The 23,462-nt window shown below is 38.8% G+C and overlaps 1 protein-coding gene and 1 long non-coding RNA gene across 4 annotated transcripts in view; one reads left to right on the forward strand and one right to left on the reverse strand.

The window, feature by feature from the left end:
- The window catches only part of BCKDHB (branched chain keto acid dehydrogenase E1 subunit beta), a 112,022-nt gene extending 93,676 nt beyond the window's left edge, over positions 1-18,346 (reverse strand). For 2 of the 3 annotated variants that reach the window (XM_085056445.1, XM_085056446.1), the window contains exons 1-3: positions 18,177-18,344; positions 15,555-15,632; positions 12,906-12,974 (exon numbers count right to left, since the gene is read on the reverse strand). In XM_085056445.1, coding sequence (XP_084912571.1) covers positions 12,906-12,974; positions 15,555-15,632; positions 18,177-18,312 — 283 coding nt within the window. In that variant the 5' untranslated portion in view covers positions 18,313-18,344. Of the gene's footprint in view, positions 1-12,905; positions 12,975-15,554; positions 15,633-18,176 lie in introns of all 3 variants that reach the window. The other variant, XR_014851030.1, reaches the window with a different exon arrangement.
- A 126-nt stretch (positions 18,347-18,472) lies between these two features.
- LOC146440088 (uncharacterized) lies at positions 18,473-18,985 on the forward strand. The gene is made up of 2 exons (XR_014851031.1): positions 18,473-18,502; positions 18,732-18,985. It is a non-coding gene; the product is annotated as an uncharacterized LOC146440088 (long non-coding RNA).
- Positions 18,986-23,462: the final 4,477 nt, after the last annotated feature.

Below are 23,462 nucleotides of genomic sequence, written 5' to 3' on the forward strand. Positions count from 1 at the left end.
AAAGAAAAAGAAGCCCCAGTAGATTAGCCTTTTTGCTACCCACCAGGGACTTTGTGTAGAAAATCCAAATAGAAATTACTGATTTCCAATCAGTCCCGCCTTTAAATCCTTTTCTAATGCTAAAATATCTAGGATTTTTCATAGATGCACCTCTACATAAGTCTATTAAATCTATTTCTGAGCATAATTAATACAATCTATCCAACATTCAAGCCTTCTTGGTCCCATTATCCCTTTTGAGCCCCGTTTTACAACAGGTGACACTTAGTCCTCAGTTTCTCTCATACTACACAAGAGGGCAGGCCAAGCAGCAAGTAAATTTACACTTAGCTCTTTCAGAGCTCCTGGGTTAAGAAAAAATAGTTCTACTAACTTCTTATTAGTTTTAATCATTTTGTTCTACCACCTTTTCTACAGATAACCTAGTCACAGTTCTCAGCTTTAAAAAAATAGATGTGCAACAGGTCCTGTTGCTTTATAGGAGATACCATTAACTTTACAGCTGAACATAGAAATTTCAAATCTACTTGTCCAAAGCAGGACTTCAGGTTACCAACACAGAGAAAAGTTTTGAAACTCAGTTTTGAAACCTTACACACTGAAGTGCTATGTTGTTAAAAAAGCTGCTTTTTTTAACAGAGCTATCCATGGTAAAATACATTATTTCACCTACCTAAGTGATGAAAAGCGATTATATGAAATGAAAAGGATTTCCTACACAAGTAGCTTTTAACTTCTGAAGATGACTTTTACCTATTGTGCATAGAATGACAACTTATAGAATTTAGTTATACTCCTCTCCTGTTCTTCCCCAACCCTGCAAAAGCCAAGAATATTTGTGTGTGCCCAAACATTAAAATCAGACTTCAAGGACCCAGCCATGCCTGTGGCATAACTCAGCCAACCACAGGGCTGAATGGTGAGGTCTCAGCCCCAAGCCAAGTCAGTGTAAAGTCTCAAGTCAAGTGCAGGGAGTTGGGTCTGTTACAGGAGAACACATGTATCCACACACTGGGTATAAACTGCCTATGCCTCCAAAACAATTTCAACATCTAGTTACTTTGAAATAAAAAGTCACTCAACTTTCGACTATAGCAACTAATTACATGGCATTCCCATTACATTATCCATAAATATTCCAAAATGACATGTCATAGCAGTAAGACACAAAAGTTAGTAAAAAAAAATATAGTGCCAAAATCTGTGAGCAACTGACAACAGAGTCAGAAATGAGATTTGCATGCACTAAACAAAATTAGCTTCTTCCTATTCTGCTGCTGCAAAATCCATTATCATGCTCTACTCTGCAACAAAGGAACTGACTTCTTATTCTACAAGTTTTAAAGGACAAATGACAGTTAACTTTCTTACTTTGTTTCGCTTGCTTACTCTCTTAATTTTCTCTTAATTACACTTCATTTGGAGGAAAAAAGAAAATCAAACAAAAAAATGCATCCTTCTGAACCACTTGTCACCACTGCGTCGCTCAAAGTAAAAGACATCTGTTCTGCCTGGCAACTGGTAAGAAAAGGAATTCTTCGCAGGTTTATCATATATGCCACTGACATAACCAATACTTTTGAGAAGTATTTGGAAAATAGAAACAGTTGAAGAGTATATTTTCCTTTTAAGTCTCTCCCAGTTACTAAATCATACATTTCAAGAAACATGAATGTTTGAACTAGTAGTTCTAGCTCTAAGTGTTCTCAACAAGTCATTCTCTTACTCAAGACGATGCATTTTTCTTCCAAGAGCTCATTAGATCACAACTGCACTTTCACCTCCTCTCCCCCAGGATTTCCTCAGGAGAAAAGCATGTTTATTGCATTTTCATTTAACCTTCACTCGCAAAGACCACAAACAATATGAGAGTCAGGAGGACTGCTGAACTACAAAGAAAAGGTTACCATGGACATGGAGCAATCTCCTCCATTACTTAGAAATTCTTACAATCAGCAGTTACCAAATTTCAGGTTTGGAAGGAAAACTTTCTAGTAAAACTTAGTAAATTCTAAAAGTTCACAGCATGAATATAACATTAAGAATTCACTTGTCAGGCTTATAGCCTTTTGGATTAGGTAGGGCCCAGAAAAACTCCATTAACAGCTCTGCCTCCCTAAAGCAAATAGTGAATACTTGCTTTTTAGCCCTCTCCCCAAGTTCCGATTTCCTGTCATTTGTGGCAAACTAGCAGCCACCAAAAGCTAAAGAATTAACCAGAAATATTAAAATATATTATGCAATTCTCTCTCTTTCTCAGGGAAGAAGTGGGAGGAGTTGGGGGAGGTTAATGCGAAGGTTTGGCTTAGCTTTGAATGCTGGTAACCTTGCAAGTCAGTTCCACTTGCCTATTGCTCCTCGACAGAAGAGCAGCCAAGCAGTAGTATAAATAGTGGGAAGACCAGATTCTTTTCAGGTACACAGTGTCAAGTGAAAGAATGACACAAAAAAAGTAAATTAATTACATTAAAGGAAAAATCCTCACTATGACAGTTGTCAAATGCTGGAATAAGCTGTCCCAAGAGGTTGCAGAAGTTCCTGCCTTGGACATGCTCAAACTCACCTGGATGAGACCACAGGCAACCTAAACTCAACTCTATGTTGAGTACTGTTTTGGAACAGATGACTTTCAAGTTCATTTCCTTACAACCCTTAATACTCTATGGTTTATTAGCAGGGCTACATGCTGATAGCCCAGATGTTTTATGTACCTGTCCTGTTGATGGAAGCATCTCATGATATCAATAAAATAGTACTGATTCAGACCCACACTGTTAGGAAAACATTTAATAAGCATCTCACACCTCAGTGGCAGAATTGCTCATCAGCATTTCTTTTTCGTTTTCTAAGGGACTCTTGAAGAGAGAGGAGGTGAGAGAGTAGTTGTGATCTGATGAGCTCTCAGAGGAAAAATGCATTGTCTTGAGTAAGAGAATGACTTGCTGAGAACACTTTGAGCTGAAACTGCCAGTTCAAACATTCACACAGGCTGCCCACTCCACACTGAATTCCTCCTCATCATCTGGCTCATACAGCCAGTCGCAGCCTAAATAAAAAAAGAGAGATGCCTAACTGGACAAGGCATTCAAGTATTCCTCCAGCTATGATTAATAACATTCCTTTGTCAACCACAAAAAAATTTTTTTCTGTGTGAGAAGCACACTTGCAGAAAAGCATAACTGACATACAGTTTGATATGAGAATCTCTGCCAGACAGCAGAATGCTTACTTGCAAAAATACGCCCCAAAACTGACATCTACCAAACACTTATATGCGGGTATAAGCAGACAATACATTGGCTTAAATTACAAGGCTTAGGTCAGTTCTATGCATTTTCACACGGTCTGCACCATCACATGACATGACAGAGATCCAACAGGAAACACAGAACAGTTATCAAAGCTAAGTATTACAATCTGTTAATGAAAATTCTGCTGTAATAAGCTGGGCACACTATCTGGATGACAAATCAAGAAGTAGGCAAAAATAGCAAGTACAAGTTACCCTCTTTCACATTCCTTAGTATCAGTAGTGCAGAAGTAAATGTGAAACCATGCTGGACCTAGCTGGACTTGTGAAGCAAGTATTTTCAAAACCAAAGGAAGGATTTAATGCTGCTATAGAAGTACTCAGGAGCAAAGAACTCAAAGACCAGTAACCTGCAGTAATGAAAACCATCTTACGAATCTCACTGGTAACCATGCCTGTCCCTTTACATGCAAAGCATGTGCATCAGAAAAATGCATCAACTGGTCTCAACTTTGTGCTTCCACTCAAGTGTGAAAACCCTGTACTTGGTTTTGAGGATTTAATGTTTCTGCACATTAAAAAGAGATCTTTTATGATAAATTATTAGCATGTTATGTTATGTCAACCTGGTCAGTGGAAGACGATTCTGAATCAAGTCAAATTAAGATTAACCTGCACCTCAAAGTGCTTCTGCTGTAAATCTGCTTAGACAATTCCCAGATCTGGATATTAGCCTTGACTTTTTTCACCCTTTCAGGCTTCAAGCAAATTACTTCCAAGAAAACTCTAAGAGTTTTATTCCCTGTAATAAAGGCTGCAGTACCTTCTTAAATTGAAATAACCATCCTCTTACCACCAAACTCAGAGGTATAAAAAACCAGCAGATATTCTAAACTAACTCCAGTTGATGAGTGGGACAAATAAACATGCAAATGAAACAGAGGGTAACCACAGGACTAACCAGAGAAACTGAGAATCACTTAATTCCACCTAAGGAATAGCAAAGGCATAAAAACAGACTTCTAAAAGAAGGTACACGAATTCTCTCTGCAAGACCTGGTATTTATATAGACTGCAAAGACTAACTATGGTCATCAATTCTATCTTGGGTCTTTAATACATAAAATTTCATCCTCCTTGACATGATATTTTTAAAATATATTTAACATGTTTCACTGCAAGTATTTTCTGAAGTGGAAAATTCCATTTTTATTAAGTTCAGCAGCACATACTTTTTTGCCCAGCAATGTGTCTTGAAATATCTCAAAAATGTGTTAGAACGGCTTTCTTAAGCTCTGTACTAAGTATCAAGTTGTACATTAAAACATATATTCCTTATCTTTCCCTCAAACAGGTTTACAACATATGAAAAGAAACACAATAAATACTAGTAAGTCCCAAATAAATAAAATACTGTTTTCACACCAGGTACGCTATCAGAACAATTAAAAAAAAGAAGAAAAACGAAACTAAAATAAAAGCAATTTAGCTCTGACACAGACTGATTATCTCATTATCCCACAGATACAAATAGTGTAAAAGGACATATTACATTTTAGCAAGTTCTCAAATAACTTTTCTTCTTTTTCTAACTGTAAATCTTAAAAAAAAAGAATTGGCTGTTTAAGATGAAAATGAACAAAATGTACTATTGTGTAATGAGTCTGGAACACATTCTCCAGATGTTACTGTTCAAAGACATTTATATAAATCAGAACAAAATCTAGGTCTTGCCAAACTGTTCTGGAAGAAGCAGGCAAGCAAGCTGCAGAATTCTTCACTTAAATCTATCCACAGAGAAATAAGGATAACTAAACCCCAGGCTATTTAGGTTTTACTCAATCTACACACAAGTAGTCATTTTTAACTCTGAATAAAATGTTCCAACCTTAGCTTAAGTCCATGATGTCAAAAATTCTGAACTCCTGCCTTCTACCACATGCAATGTTTTTGGAAGGACCAGGAGCTATGTCAAAGCAGCACCATGTTTCTCCAACAAGCTTGCAGTCTGCTTCTGAAGCATCGAGGTAACATTTTCTATCCATCTGCTTATACAATAAAGCCCTAATACTTATGCTACTTTAGGCTGAGTTTTTCCTCCTCCTTATAATAGCATATTGTTATGTTCTAAAATAACGTAAAAGCCATCATGGTTATTGATTAAAAATTCCACATAAAATCCCCCAAGTGTCACCCCATCTGTTGAATTAAGACTCAGCCACTAGTAGCTTCTGGGAGGCAGAATACACTGTCTTAATACACTGCATTACAGCCCATCCAAATTGTGTTCTTGTACTTCTTACCTTTGCACTGTAACATTTGGGACTACAAGAACAACCAGAACAACACAGAATTCACATTGACAGATCTCTGTTCCCTTACCAGTAACATTAAGTGTAGTCTACACAATGAAAAATGTCCTGAAATCACTAACAAAAATAGTTACAACATAAACCTTTTTGAAGTATTTTACAGATTTTGGGGCAAACTATCAGAATTAAAAAACAAAACCCCCATAATATATCTACCTCTATTAGCTCAGCTTCAAAAGATTCTCCCATCATTTTATGCTACTAAAAGCCATTGGGACATTAAGCAATTTTTGCAAGCACATCCAAACTTTAGCCAAGAACTTTCACCAAATACCATTAACAACACAGGGACAACTCTTCTCACCCATGTTTTCCCGCATAGGTTTTTCACTTAAAACACAGAACTTGCCTTCAGGAGTTTTCTACAGGTAAAGTTCATAGAATAATATCATACACAAGTAAATACTTATATTCAAAGAATGCCTACAGTTATTTTAGAAAGGCTTGTGTCCCTTGGGCACGGCTAGGTACAGCCACCTCCTGGCCAAATAAACAAAGACTCCTGAATTATTTTACTGGACTATAAACAAACAATTCATTTACTGAGAATGGAGCGTTCCCTGAAAACTCACACAGATGTTTACACCTTAGACACAAGGTCTACAGAATAACAACCAGGGATTACAGTGGATCAGGTATTGTAAATAAACATTATTGCTACAAGACAAGCTAGTATTATCATGAGATGTAACAAGAGAGCTGCAAGCAACTAGGTCTTACTCAGTAAAACACAAGAGTAAAGTATCCAGTTTTGGATGGCGTATATCCTACAGCTGCAGTAACCAGAGTTCAGAGAAAACTGACCAATAAAGAAAAGCACTGGAGAAACTCCACCACTGAAGGCTAAAAACAGCCTTTGCCAGCTGGTCTGTCCCAAAATGTACCTTGTGCTTCAGAGAGAATATCCTTTAAGGCAGACAGAAAGGAAAGGAAAACAAATGTGGAAGTGATAAATAAAATAATTTTTACAGCATCCAGCTGATTACTAATGTGGCTAGGTCACCCTGACATAAGGAACATGAGGATACTATTTTCTTGCTACAACTGTGGTTTTATATGTAGTTCAGTCATTTGCTTTTTGATGTGTTTGAAATTTTCCACAGGGGAAATTTCAGATTCAACTCCTATTCTCATGGGATTCAATACAAGTGTTACCTCTTCTCTTGATTTTCCTTTTTTTCCCGTGATTTATCAATTTGCAGGAAAATATCCTGAACTGACTGAACAGACAGAATTACTGTTTACAACCTGCTCCCCATCTATTTCACTTTTTTTTTTTAAATATGGTTTAGAAGAAAATAATCCTACCAACTATATTTACACTACTAGCTGCATCAAAACAATAAAGCATAGGAAGGATTATTTATAAAACAATCCTATATGCTTGAAAGCATTAGGGGAAAAAAGAGAAATAAATTTCAAGTTACACATGCGCACCCTTTCTGCTCCATGTGACAAAACTGAAAAATCACTAAGGAGGAAAGAAAATTAAGCTGCTAATTACTCATTTACTACTGTCTACATGTATTAATGTCTCTGGTCATGTGTGTAACTCAGAATTACCTGAAAGAAAATTATCTGAGATTGATTTTGTTTTATTCTACGTACGTATAGAAACAACACGCAGTTGCTCTTACTGAGTTTGATTTTATTCAGAGTTCACCCAAAAAAAAAAGCAATTAGTGGCTGCACAGCAGTAGATTAGAAAGGACTTGGGGACTAAATCAGGCCACAAACTGACAGTCAACACAGCATTGCTAATAAAGGCAGTAAACATCGCTCTAGAACATATCAGCACTGTTACACAGAAACCTTGGGAAAAGCGTTGTGTTCTAATTCACAACTGTGTGAATTCACTGTGTTTGAGGGTACCACAAACTGCTGTGAGCAGTACATCTCTGGGTGCACTGACAAACAAAAGAGGGGAAGCAGCAATAGCAGAGACCGAATAGAACAGATGAAAAATAAGAAACCATCAGTCAATAAACCTCCAGTGAGCGATGGGACATTAATCCAGAAAGGAAGAAACCTATCTTCCTCTTGTTCACTCTGCTGTCACACAGAGGATCCCAAACAGTGATATATGAATCATGTGTGCAAAAGACAAATTCATTCTAAAACATTTCAAAAGAAAAAATGCAGACAAAAACATTTCTGCTGCATCTCCACAAAGATCAGCTTTGGTATCTCTGTCAACTCTTTGTGGAGTAAGTTCAGAACTCCCAAGGGACAGCACTCAGCCAAGTCTCTTACACCTGGGCAAGCACTTGCTTTGGGTAGTAGACACCACAGTGACATCCTCCAGGAACTGCGAGAATCTTTGAAATAAAAACTCCTATTCAAAGTATTCACATTCTACCTACATTTGCAAATACTTGCAAGGGAATTGAAATGGCATTATTCCGGAATTCCCTACTGAAAAGTAAAAGACTCATTTACACTACTCTTTCAGCCAGAAATAATTTTCAATAGCTCAAAAACTTAGAAAATAATCTATTCAGGCCTGCAAATATTGAGAATTTAACTTACACTGCCACCTAGACTCCCTTGATGGCAAACAGAAGAACATTCATGACAATGACCTACAGACTACTGTGTAATAGGTAATTGAGCGGAACCTCAGAAAGTTTGCAAATCTCATCTATAAAAGTGAACATATGAACCCCAAAAAGTCAGCCTCTACCCAAGCACTGTTATGGGAAAAGACCTGCCAGGCTCACCTTTCTTCTGCTGGACTCTCAGAGTTCTGAACAAGGACTGATCCTATTCCACATTCCCAAAATACCAAGCTTTGAAATAGTCAGAAAGGTCCTGCTCCTTACCCTCGCTAAGGACAATCTTTTGACATGGCAGCAAGTGCACATTACAGCCTCCCTTCAAGTGCAGGCCAGACTGGTATAAAGGCAAATCACCACCAATGACTACACAGAGGCACTTACAGATAAGGAAGCCCTCAAGCTGTAGGTGTCTGGAAGACAGCAGAAACCACTATCCAAGGAAAGGTTTTTATATTTTTATATATGTATATACACTTCCCCTGTTCATACAATTTTCATTTCTCGGCCTTGAAACTCTTGGAATTTCATTTCTTATCCAGTAGGATAGATAGATAGATGATAGATAGATAGATAGATAGATAGATAGAGGTTTTTTGGGGGATTTTTTTTTGGAGCTACCAAAAAAAAAACTGCACTAGCCTCCTTCTGAATGGCACTCCTTGTCAATTGCTATTTGTGCTATTGTTTCTCATTCTTCACCTTTGTTCACTTTCTCCATTTTTACCTTATCCTCTGTTTTTTCCTCCCATTTCTTTGCCTCTTATCATCTAATTCCCACCTCTGATCTGCTCTATATTTCTATCATGTAGATGATACTGATCTTAACATGTTGCAACTTTATTTCACACTTCAGGCAGAGCAACAGGACATGTATTCCCACTCCAAGATCGTTGTCTCAAATCCATCTGCAGACTCAAAGACAAATGGATAGCATTTTCCCCAAGGGACTGAAATCATAATGTATTTCCCTTTAAAATAAATAAAAATTAAAAAATGTTTGCACACATTACCAAGGCTATAAAAATACAGTAGGCAGTTTGCATCACACTGCTCTAAAGACAGGAACACCTCCAGAGAGCAGGACTATGGAACAGTAGGCATTCCCTATTTTGATAAAGATACTCTAGAGGTTAAAGGATATAACTTCCACAAAATGGTGACAATCAAAAACCTGTCAGAGGATAATGGGGAAGAATATGCATAAAACATGAATATGCCTTCCAGTGTACCAGACCAGAGGGAGGGGACAAAGAAAAAAAGCTGTAAAACACTTATCTCCCTTATCTGAAAGGAGCACTCTACACAAATAGTTCAGGAAGTCCACTCATTTTCAGAATGGAGGGTTATACAGCAACAGATTTTTAAGCATTAAATTCAATGCCAGAAAACTGGAATCATGTATTTGAGATCTTGACATAAGATGCATAGGAACAAACATACTATGTTAAGTCATAGCCATCATGGAAAAGAAACTTACACACACTGACTTATTTACATATTATTCGTTAATTAAATATTTTTAAACAAAATTCCTGGTAGCATGTCCAAAATTCATGTGATCAGAAGGTTGGATTATTTTCCTTACAAAGTCAATGAGCTTTCCTTCACTTACTAGTGCAGGCCTCTGGCTGTGTTTATACAACATAACACTGCACTGGAAAAAAAATAAGCAGCTTTTATATTTAATGACAAATTTATTATAAAAGCAAATTTCTTCACTTTTATGTCTCTCCAGAGAGATTCAGTAACATTCTGGACAGCAGTAAGATCTGTATAATACTACTACTAAGTATTAATATATTAACTTCTCCCTACTATAATATTAGGTGATATTTAGACCTTGACTGCTATAAAAATGCTTAAAAAGGAACTATCAATTTGTATCAAAAAAACTACTTACAGGCATAGACTGCCACCTAGTGATTTTAAATATCTACAAGGAAAAGGAAACTATCTACAAGGAAAAGGAATCAAATGAACAACAAATCAGCCTCCTTCTTACAGGACAGGAAAAAAAAATCATTCCTTCATATTCTGTATCAATATCCAACCTTACATTATATTACTTGTATACCCTATTCTTATGTTGATGGTAAATTCAGGAGAGGTATGGGGAAAGATCAATCAGTAAGCGTATGTAATTGTCCTCATATGATCCATGAGGTTGGTTGTTTGCCACTTGTATCTGGAATTCCTCCTCATTTTACACAAAGTTTAGCCTTTTCATGAAACAAGCATTCCATCTTGAACTTAGTCTGTAAGATTACACTGATAGGCAGATATCCCTCAAAATATTGTATTCCTTCAAACTTTGCACTTTCAGTCTTTTCTGGTTCTCCTCAGTATTTTAACTACATTTTCTGTACATCCTCCAGTTCGTCTTTGCCATTTCCTCTTCAGTTACTGCCTGTTTTCTACTTAATTTCTCTATCAGTGATGAAGCTGAGTTACCTGCGTCCTCTCACCTGCCTTACAAAGTCGAGTTAGCATTCTGTAAATGAGTCCTAAATTCAGAACTTTATCTTTAGACTCTCTTTCCCTTCAAACTTGTATTTCAGATATTGTCTTCATTTACTTATGGGCACTTCAGCAGTAGCATAAAGAACTTTTATTTTTCCTGTGTATTGGGTGAAGAACTGCATCCCATGGGAAGGACTCATGCTGGAGAAGTTCATGGAGAACTGTCTCCCATGGGAGGGAATCCACCCTGGAGAAGGGCAAGGACTCCTCTCCCTGAAGAAGCAGCAGCAGCAGAGACAAGTGATGAACTGACCATAACACCAATTCTCTGTCTCCCTGAGCTTCTGCGGGGGGGGGAGGAGGAGGTGGTGAATCATGAGTGACATTAAACCCAGAAAGGAGGGAGGGTTAGAGGGAAAGTGCTTCTAAGATTTGTTTATAATATTTTCTTTTTCATTTTTATATTATATTTGTTTATGTTGATTACTCTCATTATCCTACTCTGATTTTCAATGGTAATAAATTAAACTGATTTCTACAAGTCAAGTCTCTTTTGCCCATGACAGTAATTGGTTTGTGATCTCTCTTTAACCTTATCTCAACTCATGAGCCTTTCGTTGTATTTTCTCTCCTGTGTCCCATGCTTTGGCGAGTACTGGCTTCCAGCCAGGGTCAAACCACCACATCCAGTCATGCCTTCTCCACCTCCTTCCCTCTCACTCACTATCAACATCTTCAGTTCACTTTTCACCAAGACCTAAACCCCAGAATCTGTAAAACAAACCTTTTATTAATGTAGAAAAAGAGCAAAAAGCTTTTCAAACTTTTCCTTCTCTTCTAGCTGACATACTTTCCCTCTGGCAAGTACAATCTTTGCAATGGTCTGAATGAATGTGAAGAGACAACTTCCTGCCTTGCTAATTTGATCTCACCAGCATTTTATCTACATACCCATTTTACTTTACAATCATATAAAACAAGAGCACTTCTTAGTTTTACCTCATAAAAGCTATCCTCTTATTCACCCTGAAGAGGTCAGTACCCTCTTTGAGCAAACGGCAATACTAGTTTCATTAGTCCCTGTTCAATGCCCATATACATACCACCCCAATTCTCATGTTGCCTCTCACTCTTTAAAGGAGTGCTTTCCAAACATTCCCAAAGTCACGCCGTAACTTCCTCAAAAATCTCATTCAAAATCTTTTTTATTACACCCACAATATAAACCTGATTCTAGCTAGGCTGATGATGTGCTGTGACTGCTGGTTATCATACTGATTAACACAGTGCAAACAGTCCTTTTCACTCCCAAAACAGACCCCCTGTGCTCTGTCAGGGCAGTCGGGGCTGTCATAGTCTTTGAACAGCACTAGCACTTTGGAATACACTACCAATAAAATGCTACTACGAAGATTAAATAATTTATTTCCTGCAGTCCAATATATGACTGTCTTACATAAAAAAAAAAACATCAAATGACCCTCAAAGCACCACCCTAACAATATAAAGTTTGCCCCTTTTGTCTTTTAAACTGGAGATGTTCACTAAAACCCAAGAAGGTTGCTTATACTTATTTCCCAAACAATGCCCTCTGTTGCCTATGTTTCCAGCAACTGATTGCTGTCTCAGAGGCCTGGTTTTCATATGGAGTGTAGTACACAGAATCAACACATCAGTTACAGAACTGTAACTCAATCTCAACAAGCAGCTCTAAAGATCATTGCTAAGAGAAGTTCTGTCCAAACTATTCAAATATTAATGTGTAAACTAGAGAGCAAGACAGCATTCACATCATAACTGAAGCAGAGAAGCAAGACAACAAAATATAGTTGTGTTTCTGAATCTTCTTATAAGTGTATTCCTTGTCCTCTCCCTTTTTTGGTTCACTCAAAAAAAAGTGGATCTTTGCTCTCCAAGATGGCTGTAACACACCTTTATTATCATTAAATAGATTTAATCCCTTGCTGCAAGCAGTCCCAGTCATCTTTGTGCCTTGAAGAAAGTAAGCTGCTGAACTCTTCTTCTCTGTAATAGCCCAGTGGGGGAGTGGCAATTGCCAAATTAAAAGCTGTATCATGTTACTGTAGCCACAACCAGCTTCCAAGACCTGTAAAATGCTATGCACTAAGTAGCATACCATACATGAAACATTGATTTTACGGTTTTTTCACATTCCAGCAACAGTACTTCTCACAGCAAAATGGGTAAAAAAAAAGAGCAGAAACGTTAATACAAAACGGATGTCAGATTTATAAATTAACTTACCATATTTGTCTCGCAAGCCGACTGTACATCTGAAGACTCCACCAAAGGCCACATCTTCACCAAATACAACTGAAAATAAGAACAGTAGTGGAGGATAATATTACTCCAACGATCTTACTTTTAAATGATCATGTTTCAAAGGTTTTTATATGAGACACTAACAAAAGTAACACCTAACATTTCATTTCACTTCAAGATTTTTCTAGATCTAAGCACTTCTCATGCACAGCCTGACTATAGCAAATGAAGAACCATGGTTAATGAGGAATCAGAACACCAACACATCTGCCTCAAAACAGAAATCACAAAACTGATTCAGTTAGGTTTTCATTCAACTATTTTTCTGAAATATCCTATAACAACACAATATGCAAACTGAATGGGTAAAATTCCAAAAAGCAGTTACATGCAGTCACTAAAGAGTCGTTGAAATTAGGCCTTCTGCTTTAACTGGTAACCATTTGCATTCTTCATCCACAGATTTCAGTAAATACAATGCTTTGCAAACAATCAAATTGAAGTTTTCTTCAAAATACCAATCAAATGTGAAATTTCCAACCTTCCCCAAACATGCTTCCCAGATCCCTGAAGAGTGACTTGAAAGGAACTCCTCTACAGAAAAGAGGACTATTTAATAACTAGGACAGTTCTCAGTATTTAACACTACTATCCTTGTAGTCAGTAAACTTTTATGACTAAAAGTATTTGCCTTTAAAACTTATTGTCATATCAACTAACCTGCCTGGGTTTTTCCTTTGAATTTATAGAAAGGTTACGTCTAATTTTTTTTAAAACAGTTTTGTTATTGATTTCTCAGAAAGAAGTATTGCCCATTTCAATTTTTTAAGCATGTAAGACGTGCAGCAGTATCACCAACAGCTGCTTGCATGAACTAGGGTCAGTTCTGATTATTCCCCAATTCTTCAATACTCCCCATATTCTAAAGGACAAAAAATTGTAAGTTAACCTTGTTGCCTTTCAAACAGTATTCATAATTAAATTAAACAAACTTCTGATTGGAATCACTAAAAGGGATTAACATACTTGTGCTAATCACATCAATGACACCATTAAAGAAAAATAACTTCTATGATGATGTAAAATGCATGCACTCACGGAGTGTATGACTCAACTACGTCCCTAGCTCACTTCTCTAATTAATTTTCAACAATAATTTGGGAGGGATTTTACGTACTTAAAATCTTTGTAATGCCTTTTTACTATGGCTCCCTACTTTTGAGCCAGCTGGCATCTACAAAAAATATTCCCGTTTAATGCTGGTATCCACAAACTTGAATGGATTTACTCATTCAGTTCAGCCACTGAAATGTATTTTCCTGGAGAGATTCTAAATCTCATCAACGCAAGTATGAGGATTTCCGCACTTACACAACAATTGCTCAATTCCCATACAACTAAAAACATATGAAGGATATGTTTTCTATTGCAAAAAGTACTAATTAATTCTGAGAACTCACACCTGGACTGTAGAACTCCAGCATGGTCTTGCAAAGGGCTTTACAAAGACTCAGCCCTGCAAAGCTGAGGAGCTAGACTGGAACCTTAGAGCAAGTGGTTCTCTGAAGGCTGAAGATCATGTATGAGGTTCCTGCTGGACGAACGTTCTATGTACTTTTATATGGCTGATTCTACAGAAATGGTATTAAAATCTGGTTTCGGCCCTCATTAAACTCAGTTGTCTGAATTTAATCTAATTGAGATTAATACAACACAGCTGTAGATTGAGAGGGAATGTATACAGGCATAGTACTGGACAGACAACATGGAATTCATCCCGACAGATTAGACTATTAGTCAGACTTTAGGTTGAGCAGTGGTTCAAGCAGTGCCAAAAAGGGTTACTAATAGACTAAAAAGAAAAACCAAAATTACACAAGAAGATGCAGCCTTTGCAGCTGTGTTCATAACACAAAGCATCTCTTTTGGATATCTGGCCATCATCATGCCTTTGTTAGGACAACAGAAGCAAAAGATCTCCTGTTACGTACTAAGAACTAAAAGTGGAGAATAAGAATTAAAAGTGGAGTAAATAGTTTTGTGCAAGAGTTTAGTATAAGCCTTTTAAATCCAGCTATAATGAAGGAGCATCTCCAAAGTTACGGGTTAGCCAGATCACAAAAGCCTAACAAAACTTATATTGCCTAGGCACAACAATGAACAGAAATTGGTAAATCTATAAATTAATTTTGGAGGGCAGGGAAGAAAGCAGAATGTGCAGAGCAAGGAATATATGGACTCTAAAAAAAATACCAGGTTTAGAGAAGAGAAAGTTTAAGAAATTTTAAAGTAATGTTTACATTTTTAAAACTCCTATGGTGGGACTCAAGCTGCCCTCAAGTACAGTTCTCATCAGTAATACCCTAAGCATGTTAAATAATGTATCTTCTGTCCTCACTTTCAAGTGGAATTCACAGAGCTAATACGGAAGATACAACTGCATATTAGACCATAAAATCCCTAAGTAATCTGTTAATACAGCACATTTTAAAGATTTGTTTGAGATCAAAGTGTAGAAATAACCTATTAGAAACTTTAAAGGCCCTGAGAAATACATTAAATATTGTACACAAATAGGCAAACCAAAACACAATTTATACAAAGCAAAACACACTAACAAGTATAAGATACCTGCAGTTGGATCTTTGGCTAAAGCATTGTCCAAGGCACTTGTTATGGATTGGAAGAGATTCATCTTCTGAGTTTGCCCTGTGTGAAAGTGACCATTCAGCAATTTGATTTGCTTCAAAACACAAAATACATTCGAAAACACTGGTGAAATATGTCTGAAAACTTAAACCATCAAAAACAAGATCCCTGTTAGGAACACCCAAGATTCATTTGCTGAATAAACTTAAATATGGTATAGATGGGATTGAGCATTGCATACTTTGCAATCCCAAGGACTATAATTCTACTACCCTGAATCCAATCTTTTTTTCAAAAAACTATGCTCTTAGCTAGAGCAAATGCAGCTTTGCAATGCTCAAACCCTGGGAACAATGACTTCTTTTCCAAAGAAAGAAGCCAACATATTATTGTTTTGAGGACTGGGATCCCCCCTGCTAAAATTCACCAGCTCTCATGAAGCTTACTTTATCATTCTTTAATCACATTTTTAAAGCCTTTCCCATTTACAGATACCTACTGTCATCATAAGTTTTCTAGACCACTGGCCTGCTGTCTGAACTGCAGTTAGTAAGTGCCTGAAACATCAAATCTCTACTTCAAAGAAAGAAAACTTGGTGCTGAAGTAAAGCAAGCGGTCTTAAAATCTTTGATTTTTAATTAAATCTTCAAACCAAGAAAGGCTATCAGAGTCCACTTCTTCAGTCCAGCACTGCAAGGAAAAACAAGGAGGCCTGAAAGCAAATATGGACGAAAACAACAGTCCAGTCCTTACTACTGTGACCAACCCAGGTTCTCCAAGCAAATAAAATAGTTCTTAGGAGAAACCAAGTGAGTAAGAAATTGCCTGACTGACATTATGTAGTGCTTTAACTGGCAATACCTCTTAAGTCATGACTAGAAACCATAGTACAGGAGAATGCTACCTACCAACACACACAGTGTGTAAAATTAAATAAATAAATAAATGATTAGGTGAAGATCCCACCCAAACATAACAGGAGTTAGAATTCAGAAAGGAGAACTACAATCTGCTTCCAGTAGTCAGAGTACCTCTCAACAAATGTTCAGCTTCCCTTTCTTCTAAATCGTTAATTAATGTTAGTATTTTCTGTTAAAGACTCATGTCACGCCACACCTGAGTATCTGAGTAGCTGCTCCTACACATTCCTGCGCTTGGTAACTTCACTTGTTATACTTTACATGGCCCTTTAAGAAGAGGAAAATATTAAAAACTGTTATGAGAACTGGTCAAGTTATACAAAAGCCCAGCTGAACAAAATTGAGAAATTCAAGGGAAGAAGAGCTGGGGAACAGCACCTGTTTCTCTCTTTCCCAAGTCATACACATTAGTACTTAGGTTATCTTTTCTACAAGATACCATCCTTCCTGTATTTGATATAAACAAAAGGCTATTACTTATGCAAATGTCAGAAACTCTTCACCATGATAGTTCTAACCTGCTTCTCCTGCTTATAAAACAGGCCTTTACATCTGCCCTCACAGGAAAGGGGGAACTAATTGTGCCTTTCAGATTGAACTGTGATGTTGGAAAAAACATTATCTCAAAAACATGAGGATCAGTGCTACTAAAATTTTATTTCACTTCCACTACTTTTCATGGAATTTCCAAGTGTATTTTAACTCACAAGGAATTAGCTTTCTACCAATAAATGGTCGTAACTGTCATGCCGCACCAGAGCTTCCTCACATGATCTCAAGCAGGGACCTGCCACACACAAGCTTCTCTGTAGCATTTTGGATGCCTGTACATCTTTATCACTAACAGAAATGGTAAAGAAAACTCCATTTCTATTGGTCATGATCAAGATGCAACAGTAAAGTATCCAACTAAGTTAACAAGTTTTCTGGAGGACAGTGAGGTTCATGCGCTAGAAACAGCTGTTCTGCAGCTGGCAGGCTTCTTCTAGGTGAACTCGGCACTAGCCATTTGCAGGGGTGCATCTCAGAAATGAAGTCAAACGCCATGCGCTGTTCATTTCCAAGTTATCTGTGTTTACTCTCAACCATGTGACGAGGATGACCTCGATCCTTTCAGCGGACGGTAGTCTTTATTCATCACAGGTTTATTATCACACTCATAACCTAAGCATGCGATACACAAACCAGGACGGATGTCAGTCGGGAAGTCACCGCTAGGTTTTGGCATAGGAGAGGGGCCGAGGATGGCCTTGCAGGTCTGAGCACACGATGGGCCCATCTACCGCAGCTCTGGCTCTGACTGCCCAGAACACTTCACCATCCTCCGCGCCCAGGACTGCGGCACCTCCGCCCTGCCAGCGGCCCGCAGGAGCCGTCACAGGGGCCCTACAGGGGCCCTACAGGGGCCTCCCACCCACAGCCCGGGACTGCTGCGAACACCCGGGGTGCAAGTGCCGGGGACACCGCGGGGTCACGCGGCCATGCGGACGCCTCCGCCGCCCGGGGCCCGACTCGCAGCGCCCCAGCGGGCCCTCGGCCGGTTCTGTCTGCCTCCCTCCCTCCCATCCCGGACGGGGCTCTTGGCGGCCTCCCCCATGAAGGAGGGGGCGACAGGGCGGACCCGGCGGCAGAGCGAGAGTGAGGCCGGCCCGCAGGGTGGCCCCGGCCCAGCCCCGCTCTCACCGTACTCGCTGGGCGCCGGGTCCGGCTGGAAAGCGAAGTGCGCGGCGGCCCGGCGGGGCGCGCCCGGCAGCGGGGCCAGGCGGCCCCAGAGTCCGGCGGGCAGCGCCGCTCGCAGCGCCCGCCCCGCCGCCGCCATCGCCGCGATCCCGGGCCGCGCCGCCGCCGCCAGGTTCTAAAGAGGCGGGGTCCCCAGCCGGCCTCCGATTGGCCAGCGCTGTAGAGGCATGGGCCAATCAGAGGCGGCTCCGCGGTGGGTGGAGGAGCGGGATGGGGGAGAGAGAAGGGAGTGCCGCTGCGAGGGGGCGCGAGCGCGGCACGCGACAGCTGTGAGCGGGTGCGCGCCTGAGGCGGGTGTGCCCTCACAGCCACAGCCATGGGGACAGCCACAGCAGCAGGCGTGAGGGACAGCCACAGCCATGGGTGTAGTCATGGACGCGGCCGCAGTCACAGGCACGGCCACAGCGGGCTTCGCTGCCCCCTCGGTGCTGTCACAGTCGCAGCTGAAACCAAAGGCTTCGCCTCCCCCTTAAACTTTCCTCTTTTTTTCCACTGCAGGGTTTGTTGTGTAGCCGTTCCAGAGTCGACAAATCGTAGAATGGTTTGGATTGGAAGGGACCTTAAAGATCATCTATTTCCAGGCTGCTTGCCCCTGGCAGGGACAGCTTTCAGCAGACCAGGTTGCTCAGAGCTCCATCCAGCCTGGCTGCGAGCACTTCCAGGGATGGGACATCCACAGCATCTCCAGGCAACCTGTTCCACTGCCTTGCCATTCTCACAGTAAAGACCTTTTTCCTAATGTCCATTCTAAACCTACTCTTACAGTTTGAATCCATTCTCCCTTGTGCTGTCACTACATGCCCTTGTAAATCTCTCCATATTTCTTCTGGGCTCCCTTCACAAGTGTCTGAAATCCTCAAATTCTACCCCAGCAGGTGCCCCAGAAGGGTTAAAAGAATTCATAGACCTGCAGATATTACCAGTTCCACTCTGTCTCTCAAAACCCCTCTCAACTTCCCATCCAACCTTGATCTCAGTCTGTCTTATTAAAAATAAATTTTGTCCAAGGTCTTTTCTTCCAAACACTCTTGCTCATAACTTCATTACATTATTTTATTGAAATTATGGTCTTTCATATGCACATTTTTTTTTTGTTGGGTTTCATAAAAACATTCTTTCTAAAATTCTCCTTACCAAAAAGACCACCTCACATTCCTTCCATCACCCAGGTGAATCTTCTCACTCTACTTTTGCAGCCTCCATTTCTTCCTCTGTGTGCTCATCATTGCTGCCTTTTTGTTATCTCCACATCAATTCTTTCCCTTTTGTCAGTGTTTCATATCTTGCCCATGTGCATACCTGTTCATCAACCCCTTTCATGCAGCTTCCAGCACAGGCAACAAGCATTGAGTTGTTCTTCTCTGTCTGTTTGGATATTATCTGTAAGTCCAAACATATGGGTTAGCATTTTTACTTTGCTCCAAGAACTCTAACTCAAAACTGTGCCTCAAAGAAAAGGGCTAGAAGTTAGAATTATGTATATATGGCATCATATCTTTCAAATGAGAGGGCTCACATGTAACCCTGTATGAACAGGGCCTAGTTTAAATACTGGAATATGAGATTTCATATCTAACATAAAATATGTGTAACTGTTATGATTAGATATTCTTTTTTTTTTAATCTGAGAGTATTCCTGTAATCACCACAGTTCCATTTCAGTGAAGACTATTGTTTCATTGTGGATTTTGTGAAAAAAATTTTTTTCATGTTGATTTAGAATTTCTTAATCATTAAGATTTGTGCAAAATAAAAGGCTTAATCCTGCTTCTAACTGAGGAGACCATTCACTTGCTCTTTAATATGCCCTTTATCCTTAAAGACTGCTGACAAAACACTCAGATTTTGAGTGATTGACCATGGGATCAAACAAGTTTGAACATAGCCCAGTATATCCCATGGAAGCAAAGCACTATTTAAGTTTCTAAAGGGGGCGAGAATTTTAATAAACAATAGAAAAGCCATCTTTGTAATGAAAGAGGAGTATAAAGGTCAAGTGTTGAGGTTGCTTCCAACTTCACTTGAAGACAACACATAGATGTTTGAAAAAGTTTAGTACCTGGAAAACACCATAAAAATCAAGTGATATATAATCATTTGTATGTATTCCTAATAGTGGAAGATACTAAAAATATCCAAGTTTACTGTTCAAATAATTATTTCAGAAATCAGTGTGTCTGCGTTGAAGGAATTTAGCTCTATTTCATATCTTTGTGGCAAGATCTGCAAAACTTAAAAATGGACATCAATAATACAGAAAGTAATGACTTTACATGTGAGTCTGTCATCTATTACTAATATGTCAGTTGTTGGATCTGTGCATTGCTAAACTCCTACTAAAAACTGTAAGATATATTCTGTTTATGTTCAGTTAGTATATGCCATGCTGTGTTATTTGTAAAATGTGGTGATGACCTTGTAGGAGATGCTTCAGTTTTCAGCACAGGCAGATAAACGATACTCCTTCCTTAGTTCAGTGACTCTTGTCTCCTACACCTGGTGATACATGGAACTTAAGAAGGAAAAGAATGGTCATGTGGCCAAGTATCTCACAAAGGAGGTTATAGCATTTATGATGGAAAGGTGGAAAGAAGAAATATATTCAGTAAGATGTCTTCACCTGCTAGTCTGACCAGGGTGAAAAAGAAAAAGGTATCTGGATATATACTAACACCTAAATTATTACTACCTTTTGAGTACAAATGATGGTTTGTCCACATGGCCTTGGATATTTGCACTGGTACCAAAAAGAAAAATGGGCTATAAAAGAGGTTTATCCAAATGTACTTTGGCTGAGCAATATTTTAGTGGAGTTGAGCCCCAGCATTCATGTCTTTCCAGCTCTGATGGAGTAATAATTATATCCATGTTGTTGCTGGTATATGTTATGATATTCCAGCAACTTCAATTACATTTTGAAGACATCTTTCTCTTTTGGAAATTGTTCAGTCACTTAGAGGCACTTCTGTTAAATCTGTACAACAGACATTAAGTGCTGAAATCAGCTGCATTCCCCATCTGTGTGTATTAGTCATTTTGCACATCCTGAATATTGTTGACAACAATTGAAAAACTCTGGCAGGGATTACTATTATTTGTGAATAATCATGCAGAGCAATTAATGAGGATCTGATGATGATTGCAGACCCTACTGTCACAGACCAGATTATGCCCATGTTTGTGCCAGCATCAATTAGTTGTAACTCCTTTGAAGTTCATGTTGTTGCCTCTGATTGACATGGATCTAATTGTGAGAAAACTGCAATATTGGATTTGAACATAAACATATGGCTCCAAGGCTACTATTCTACTCCAAAATCTCTTGAAATTTTTGCATAGCTTGCAGCTGAACCTTAAACTCATCACATTTCCCAGTAGGTGTTACTTTATTTAAATTACATTTTCGTAGATCATGAAGCATCCAGGTGATTTCTGTTGCATTTCTTTGAGCATAGTTGTTTTCTTGTCACTTCTGTCTGACATGCTACAGGGTTGCTGTAAGTTTCTCTCCCTGTTCTGTGTTCATGGAAGGAATTTTGTTGCATGTTTCCACCCCAACAGTCGATTTGCTGATTCACCCCCTCTTATAGGAGCTTCTAGTGAACACTCTTGTCACGCTAATCCTAGGTCTTGGCACTACGGCTGTTTTCATGCTTTGTTTGCTGTCTTCTGTCTTCCTTCTGCCCTAATTATTATCTGCTTTGTCTGTTTTTTTTCTGTACTGGCACTTTGGAGCTGTTTTCTCCTATCCCTCCTCTCTCAGACAAATGGGTTGTTTTGCTGGTTAGGGACAGTCATCTCTTTCTTGGATACATGAAAAGCAGAAGTTGCAGCATTTGGCTTGATTGGTTTTATTATCAGTCCTGTACAGATTAAACATGGGAATAGAAAAGGTTGTCTTCCCCTAAGAATGAGACAAATGGAAGACCAGAGCAGCAATAGTATTGATCAACAGGGCTTAGAAGTAAATGGTTTTGTCTTAGGCAGCATATATGGCAGTGACCCTTTTGAAGTTTAGCAGAGAAATTATTATCTTGCACTTTGATAAAAAGCAAGTCAGGGTCACTCGTATCTGGAACCAGCTATGCTGTAGTCTGGCAGAGAGCAGAAAAAAAAAGGAAAAGAAGCTTTAATGAAGTAGTTCTGTATCCATTTTTATGTAAGGTCAGAAGTCATCCAGTTACTTCTGCCAAATGACCGACCTCTGTGGTAAGACAATGCTTCCCACTCAGTCTAGAATAGTAACTGGAGGTTTCATCCCCAATTGCTTTTTAGATCTTTAAACACTGCACATTTAAGTTGAAGACAGTTCTATTTTAAAATTACATGAGTGATTCACAACATTAAGTGAATCAAGGCTAGAAACTGCAGTGTCTATCCATAGAGACATTATTCAGCTTTTTTTATAAGACATTTCAGTGTTTCATAATTACAGGATGAGAATCCCACTCCTCTATTTAATTCAATCAGTTATAATTGCCTTGAAACCACAGAGCATATTTAACTCTATTTTCTGCTGTGACTCAATCTAGAAATACCTGTACAGGGAAATGATTTCTAATAGTTGACATGCTCATCATTCTAATGCCAAAAAAAGTCATAATGAAACCCAATTTGTACAAGGAACGAGGATCACATTTTTATCTCGGGGACAGTTAAATGTAAGAACAATTTACCTGAGAACATGCTAGATTCTTATCACTTCCACTCTTCAAATCATAACTAGATTACTTTTTAGAAGATGTACTGTAGCTCAAAGAAAAGTTTCAATCTTGATAGCAAAACTACTGGGTGAAGTCATACTGAAATAATCTTATTAATACCTTGTAGTTCTAAAATACCTGTTGTTCAGTAATAAACAAGAATTGCTATTTGACTGATCAGGGAAGGATGCAAAAAATCTTAGTCAGATTCAGAAACAAGTGGAGTGATGGATTCTTCATATATATTAAATGTATTTGTGTGTGCATAGGTATGTATATATGTACATCCAGCTGACATTATAAGCAGTGTTCAAAAAACAAATACACAGAGGTGGCTATAAGTAATGGCCATGTGATTTTAAAAAACGACCTTTGGATCCCAAGAGTTTCCAACAGGTTTCCAAAGTATTCTGCCTGCTGCTGGCAGGTGCCTCTCTAGGGATATCCATGTACCAAGCACCACATTCAACACGTTTAAATAAGTGTTTGAGATTCTGTTCACCTTGCCACAGACTGGCCTTTCACT

This window comes from Lichenostomus cassidix, chromosome 3 (assembly GCF_008360975.1).
Source record: "Lichenostomus cassidix isolate B80296 chromosome 3, HeHo_3.0, whole genome shotgun sequence".
NCBI classification, from domain to species: domain Eukaryota; kingdom Metazoa; phylum Chordata; class Aves; order Passeriformes; family Meliphagidae; genus Lichenostomus; species Lichenostomus cassidix.